Raw genomic sequence first — 7,462 nt, forward strand, 5'->3', positions numbered from 1 at the left:
GTGACAGATGGAGATAGTATTCCTGTGGAGGGAGCATGGTTCCGTAAGAGAACATTTGACAGGGGTCGTGACCTGGCCAGAGGGTGGTCAGGAGCTCTTCTCTGCAGAAGTAACTTGTCAGCTGAGACCCAAAGGGTTGGCAGTGATAAACTGGGTGAAAAGGAAGAGTGAGAGGCTGACTGTTCCAGAAGAATCTGCTGCAGGAGGAAGCGCCGTGTGTTCAGGGAGGCCAGTGTGGCGGGTGATGTGAATGAAGGGGCCTTGGCTCAGAGTGAGGCTGCAAAGGTGGTTGGTGGCCCAGCCACAGGGCCTTGTGGGTCATGTTGATGGGCTTGGATTTTATATATTCGAAAGCTTGTGAAATTGTGGGGGCGTTTTTGACAGGGGGATGATGTGATCCGAGTCCCGTTTTCTAAAGACCTCTCTGGGTGCTCTCTGTGTTGAATCAGGTCCCGGGAGAGACCATCTAGGAAGCTGACTTGGGTGTTCCCAGGCTGAGAGGTGAAGGGCGCAGGAGGGGGAGTCACAGCCGACTCGGGCCCCCTGGTGGGAATGCTGGAATAGGGCCAGGTTTGAGAAGCAAAATGGAGAGTTTGATTTGGACATCACTGAGTTGGAAGTGCCTTTGAGAAGTCAAATAGAAATGTTCAGTGGCAAACAGAAGGCCTGGAGATGTTGAGGGAAGGGGCCTTGTTAGTGAATGTGGCAGGTGGACAGGTGGGCTTGGCCTGAGCCCTCTGCCGCCTCGGGCAGGTGGTGTCGGGGGAGGGCACTTGGGGGATTCTCTGATTCTCACCACAGGAAATGGGAGGGCCCACTAGCCCAGTGCCTGTCCTTTACCCCCTTCACCCCATTTGTTTCAGGAACAAGTACCTGCTGCTCAATAACCAGGAGCTGAACGAACTCAGTGCCATCTCTCTCAAAGCCAACATCCCTGAGGTGGAAGCTGTCCTCAACACTGACAGGTGGGTGGCGTCAGCTCGGGCCCACAGCGGACCCTGGCTGCGTGCGTGCCCTCACGTGTGCTGCCGGTCCTTCCTCACTGATGGGGAGCTCCAGCGTCCTGAGGGCGCCTGGGCGTCAGGCACTGTCCTCACATCACCTGCGTTACCTCTCTGGGGCCCCCAGCAGCCCTAGTAGGGAAATGCTGTCATCCCCTCCGCTTCACAGAGCGGGGAGCAGGAACTCGGAGAGGTCACTTGCCAAAGGTCACATATGCTCTGCCCGCTCCTGTGTCACTCAGCTCTGCTGACATGCTGCTTTCTTGCCTTTTGCCAACTCCCATTAGCTGGGTTATGCTTGCGTCACCTGAGCAGTAGGGAGGTCACAGGCTCCTGGGGGTCCGGGCAGGGAGGACTGTATCCAGCACCAGAAGTCCTAATTCTCAGCCTCTCCCTTTTTTTTTTTAAAGATTATTTATTTATTTGACAGAGTGAGATGCAGGGAGAGAGGGAACACAAGCAGGGGGAGTGGGAGAGGGAGAAGCAGGCTTCCCGCGGAGCAGGGAGCTCGATGCGGGGCTCGATCCCAGGACCCTGGGATCATGACCTGAGCCGAAGGCAGACGCCTAATGACGGAGCCACCCAGGCACCCCCCCCCCCTTTTTTTAAAAGCAGGAGAAATCCGTTCAAATGAAGCCATGCATAGTTCATAATGTCTGTAGGGGATAAAAGTAGAGTTGTTCTATTTGAAGAGGGAACTTAAGGGCCTAGAACCCTTGCTTGCTTAACCCTCTGTCCCCCGTGATGCAGCCCGAGTCATTTCCTCATCTAATGTTTTTGCTTCCTAGACCAGGAAGCTGAGGCCTGGAGGCACGGGGACTTGGCCAAAGCCAGCTGGAGCTGAACGTGGGGCCCAGGGTACTCCCTGTCTCACCCTGCTGGCACAAACTTTGCCCCATCTGGTAGACTCTGTTGTGGCATTTCAGACTCACTTTGGTGTAAACAGCCCTCCCTCCAGCAGTTCTGAGCACAGACTGTGGGTTTTTCTGGCCTCTGATCACTTGCTAGTGGGTCTGGAAAGGGAAAGCTGGCCTGAGAGGTGGTGTGAATTCACTTGGCTCTTCGGTTCTAAATCTGCAGGAGTCCTTGGGGTGCTCTGGGCCCAGGCAGAGCAGGGGAACCTCCTCCAGCTTGGAAATATCCCCAGGTGTTTTCACCCACCTAAAGTAGCAGAGCGACCCAGCCTCAGGGCCCCAGGACAACAGTAGTCCTTTGGCCAAATGGGACTGGGCTCTGTCAGCCTCAGGTCTGCCACCAATGTCCCTGTTTTCTTCCAGGAGTTTGGTGTGTGATGGGAAGAGGGGCTTATTAACTCGTCTGCTGCAGGTCATGAAGAAGGAGCCAGCCGAGTCCTCTTTCAGGTAGGTCTGGGGACAGGCACCTGCCACTCCTGAAGGGCCCAGAAACCTAGTGTTTCCCAGGTGGTTGGAAATACCTCATTTAGTTACCAGCTCCCACCCTGGACATCTGACTACTGTGGGGGAGTGGGGGTCCGACTCAGCAGGTGTGTGTGAGCTTCTGCTGCATACCAGCCCGATACTTCAAGAACTGACCAAGCATTCACCAAGCACCTACTCTGTGCTGGCATTGGACAGGTGGTAGGGAAATAGGAGCTATGGCCCCTGCCCACAGGAGTTCCCTGGGTTGTGGGAAACAAGCATGAAAAGACACCTGTTCGAATGCAGTGTGAAAAGGAGCCGAGCCAGGACCTGCGCCAGGAGCTGAGGGAGCAAAGGAAAGCCCCTTCCCCAGCTGGGGGCTGGTGGGGTGGGCGGGGACAGGGAGGGCTTCTCAGAGCTCCTCCTGCTGGCTGGAGATGGGTCGTGAAGGCTGTAGACAGAAGAGCGGCTAAGGGGAGGCATTCTGTCAGGGCTGGGGTGTGATGCGTCAGTAGGCTCCGCGCCCTCATATGCCCCCCGTCAACTCAGCCTGACCTGTCCAGACTTCCCCTCGTTGATCCCATCCCTGCTCCCTGGGGCCACGTCTTCCCTAGGACAGCCCATCAGAAGTGAGCTCAGTGGCCCAACTGCACATGTCTGTCTGGTTCCCTCTTGCATTCCCGTCCTCACTTTCCGTTGTCCCCCTGTTCTTGTGAAAGGTCAAAGCCTAGAGTGCATTTTCATATGTGACCTACCGTAACCAGCCCTTGGATCCTAGAGTCCCCTACTCTGAGACACAGCTGCTTCCAGACAGAACCACATAGAGGGCTATTCCCCCACTGAACTGTCCGCTCCGTAAGGACTTAACCCTCGCTGTGTCCCCAGTGCCTAGTATGAGGTCTGACGCCTAGCAGATGTGCAGTAAATGTTGAATAAATCAAAAGGCAGCAAACATCTCCCAGCGCCTTGGTGAATGGAATATGGGACAGAAGAGGGCAGCCTTAGCCACCTGGGCCAGGGGTCAACGTTTGGGTCGCAGGTTTTGGCAAGCCCGGGCTGTGGAGAGTTTCCTCCGAGGGACCACCTCCTATGCAGACCAGATGTTCCTGCTGAAGCGAGGCCTTCTGGAGGTAATGGCCTGGAGGAGCCAGGGTGTTGGGTGTCCCGTTCTCCCCGCAGTCCCATGCATTTGCTCTCCTTCCTGAGCCCTAGACAGCTGGTCAGGAGCAGACCACATCTCTTTATTTTAAAACGCCAGTGCAGATTGCCCTAGGACCTCCCCTGAGTTTCCAACTGTGGGTTCCTGTAGTTGCTTAATGGATGCTTGAGGGAGCTGGGGGTGCCCATGGAAGAGTGGAAGAGTCTGAAGTTACCCAGTAAGGCCTTTTGACCCTGAGGATATTTTGCTGTTGACCAAAAGTTAATTTCCCTTTATTGTAAAATAGTCTTCAGAAAAAGCAAAATTTATAAAAGGCAGGGAGCAAACTGGCCAAAGATAGAATTGGTTTTAAAAAAAATAAAAAAGGGATACAAACAAGAAACTGACCCATGAACTGTAAAATCCCTAAGAAATTGATCCAAATTAGCATAACTTCAGGAAAATGAAAATGAAAAATGGAAACAGTTGAACTATCATAGAAAACTTTATTAAGTTAAACTAGTTTTATGTTCCTGATAAAAATTCATTGATTTAGTATAAACTTTTTTATTCATAAATATGAAGACAAACCATGGGGTCAAAATGTGTCCCGTGTCCTTAAACCCTGTGCTTCATTTACTTGAATGGCCTCAGTGCTCAGGCAGGGGCCCATATGACTTCTGGAAACAGCTCCCCTCGCCTGCAAGCTGGGGAGCCCTAGACAAGCAGGAGAGCTCATAGCTGCCTACCCCAACCCGCTGGTGAGGTGCATTAGGCCCAGCCCCACCCTTGGAGCTCCCAGCATCCCCAGATGAGAATCTAGACAGGGGAACAGGTTCCATCAGCTGATGTGGATGCTTACTCGAAGCAGGCGTCATGTGGTCGGGGCTCTGTGCCCGGCAGGCAGCGGGCAGCTTGGCTGAGCATAGCCTGGGGGCGGCAGCCACATCTGCCGGTTGGCCCCAGGGCTCAGCCACCTTCCTGCCTTTATCCTGTCCTCTCCCACCCCCAGCACATCCTGTACTGCATTGTGGACAGCGAGTGCAAGTCAAGGGATGTGCTCCAGAGTTACTTTGACCTTCTGGGGGAGTTAATGAAGTTCAACGTTGATGCATTCAAGAGATTCAACAAATACATCAACACTGATGCAAAGGTAAGACTAACCTGGGCTCTGTGGGGTTTGCTGCGTTGTTCAGAAGTTATCTCGGAGGGGCACCTGGGTGGCTCAGTTGGTTAAGCGTCTGCCTTTGGCTCAGGTCATGAGATCGAGCCCCGCGTTGGGCTCCCTGCTCAGTGGGGAGCCTGCTTCTCCCTGTGCCCCTCACCCCCGCCCTGGTTGTGCTTGCTCACGCTCTCTTGAATGAATAAAATCTTTAAAAAAGATGATGAAGTTATCTTAGAGCCCTGGCCCTCGCTAGTCTTCAGATGCTGGTTTTAAATTGGAGAATACTGGGGAGTCAGTGGGCAGTCACCCGGGCTCTGGGCCAGGGCTGCGCTAGACCCTGGCTGTGTGGGGGTGATGGGCGCAGCTGCTCTGGGCCCGTGACACAGTGGGAGCAGGTGGGCTGTGACATGGCCCTGATGTGGGGCGGTGGGTGCCAGGCCGAGCCCCAGAAGGGCAGGACTGGGCCTGGTGTGTTAGCCTCACGGGCTGTTTGACAGAAACACAGCTCAGGCTAGTTGAAGTGAAAATGAGAAGAATCCAGCACCCATCGGTGCAAAAACCACTGGGCTTAGTGCCCGATGTGGCTTGAGCTCCTGCTGGGGGGCAGCTCACCCAGCTCGTCCGGGCCTGGGTAAATGGGTGCCCCTCTCAGCGAGCGGGCCTGCCGTGGGCCACGACCGTGTGCCGCGGGAGCCTGCCACCGCCCGTCTGAGCTCGGGCCCCACTCCAGTTCCAGGTGTTCCTGAAGCAGATCAACAGCTCGCTGGTGGACTCCAACATGCTGGTGCGCTGCGTCACTCTGTCGCTGGACCGATTCGAAAACCAGGTGGACATGAAAGGTAAGAAAAGGCCGTAACGGCCGGGCGAACCGGTCCGGTGCGGCCGCGCTGGTGTCCGACACCCAGCATCTCGCGAGGAGACAGACATGGCTGGACGCAGCTGCCCAAGTGCCCACGTGGCTGGGGTCAAGGTTGTGGCTCTCCGGGAGATTTTCTTGGCTGCTTTGCCTTTCCTGTCATCTGTGCTTCCTTTCATATGACCCACATTTTAATAAAAGTGAAGACGCTTGTTGCAAGCAAAATGCAAAAACCAAGCCGCCCCCGCCCCCGCTGGAATTGCCTGCGGCGAGAGGGGCGCAGGTGGTGAGCCGAGGGGAGGGGGGGCCGTGGAGAGAGGTGGCCCCTGCACCCACTGAGGGAAGAGGGGCCTTCCTGGGAGGCAGCACCGCTGGAGACGCACGTGTTCCCACCACAGCTGCTGCGCCCGTGGCCCCCGTGGCCGCTTCGTGGTCGGGCTCCCAGCTCCGGAGTCGGGTCCCCAGGGTGGGCCTGGCTGGAGGCCTGAGCCCCAGACCGGCTTCTGAGCCTGCTCTCACACCTCCGCTCTGCTGTCCCCAGTGGCTGAGGTCCTGTCCGAGTGCCGCCTACTGGCCTACATATCCCAGGTGCCCACGCAGATGTCCTTCCTCTTCCGCCTCATCAACATCATCCACGTGCAGACACTGACCCAGGTGAGATGGCCTGCGGACCCGCGCTACGGAAGGGAGCTGGGGGATGGGAACCAACTTCCGTCATCCTGGAGCCCGATGGTTGATCTGTCCCACCTTCCCCTGGAAGTGTATCTTGATCCATCTATTGGTTCCTAGGCAACGCTGCCGGCTATTCTGAGGACTTTTTCCAGTGAGGGATCAGTGCCCCATTTTACAGACGGGGCCTGAGGGCTAGCAAGCCTCCGAGGTCACGGATGGGTCGGGATTGGCACTGAGCTCTTGACTCCCGGTCCAGTGCTCTTGGCGCCCCTCCCGCTGTGCAGGCTTTGGGCTTGGACTTGATGTTGCCTCCCACCCCCTCCCTAACTAACTGCGTCTGTCCCTTCCCTGTGCTTCCCTTTCTAGGAGGGAGGGTGATGCTGTACCCCTCAGAGGTTGTTCTCTGTTCCTTCAGCTAACACACGCTTACCGAGGCAGGGCACTGGGCTGGGGCTGCACAGTGAACCAAACAGGCCCGGACCGTTCCTCTCGTGCGGGCCCAGCCTAGTGCCGAGTGGGAGGTAGAAAGTGAGGCAGCCGCACCTAATGCAGGCAGCCCCCCTACCCAGGGATCGAAGCTCCGGGAACCAGAGCTCCCCGGAAGAAGCGATGCCCGAGCTGGCCCTGGAGGAGGAGCGGATTCTAACTGGACCAGCTGGGGTCCCACCAGGGTGGGGATGGGTGGTGGGTGGAGGAGGGACAGGAAGGTGCTCAGCGCGGTCCGCTGGCGGCTCTGGCGGCCTTCCTTCCCCGGCCCTCTCAGGTCCGTGCAGAGGCCGCTGGGTGCGTGGCCCGGGGACTCCGCTGGGGCCCCGCAGGGTCTGGGCGTGGGACACCCTCCTCCCTGCCCCGTGGCAGCCCCTAGGGCTCCCTGCCCGCCCCTGACCTGCGTGGCCTGGCGCCCCGCAGGAGAACGTCAGCTGCCTCAACACCAGCCTGGTGATTCTGATGCTGGCCCGGCGGAAAGAGCGGCTGCCGCTGTACCTGCGGCTGCTGCAGCGGATGGAGCACAGCAAGAAGTACCCCGGCTTCCTGCTCAACAACTTCCACAACCTGCTGCGCTTCTGGCAGCAGCATTACCTGCACAAGGACAAGGACAGCACCTGCCTGGAGAACGTGAGCGCCCCCCCCAGCCCCGGTGGGTGGGCCGTGCGGCGGGCAGCTCTTTGTCCCCTTACCAAGGCCCTCCCCACGGGGTGCCGGGTTCGACTTGGGTCCTCCAGGCGCCCCCCCAGCCCCTCTCTCTTTGCC

At 57.4% G+C, this 7,462-nt stretch overlaps 1 protein-coding gene across 2 annotated transcripts in view; it reads left to right on the top strand.

Annotated features, from left to right (window-relative positions):
• TRPC4AP (transient receptor potential cation channel subfamily C member 4 associated protein) overlaps positions 1-7,462 on the top strand; it is a 66,242-nt gene that overhangs the window by 57,862 nt on the left and 918 nt on the right. For both annotated transcript variants that reach the window (XM_081832927.1, XM_081832928.1), the window contains exons 12-18: positions 864-965; positions 2,279-2,362; positions 3,420-3,510; positions 4,531-4,671; positions 5,414-5,522; positions 6,081-6,193; positions 7,121-7,327. In XM_081832927.1, coding sequence (XP_081689053.1) covers positions 864-965; positions 2,279-2,362; positions 3,420-3,510; positions 4,531-4,671; positions 5,414-5,522; positions 6,081-6,193; positions 7,121-7,327 — 847 coding nt within the window. The remainder of the gene's footprint in view (positions 1-863; positions 966-2,278; positions 2,363-3,419; positions 3,511-4,530; positions 4,672-5,413; positions 5,523-6,080; positions 6,194-7,120; positions 7,328-7,462) is intronic.

This window comes from Leptonychotes weddellii, chromosome 10 (genome assembly GCF_054177405.1).
Source record: "Leptonychotes weddellii isolate Sample4059 chromosome 10, ASM5417740v2, whole genome shotgun sequence".
Lineage (NCBI taxonomy): Eukaryota > Metazoa > Chordata > Mammalia > Carnivora > Phocidae > Leptonychotes > Leptonychotes weddellii.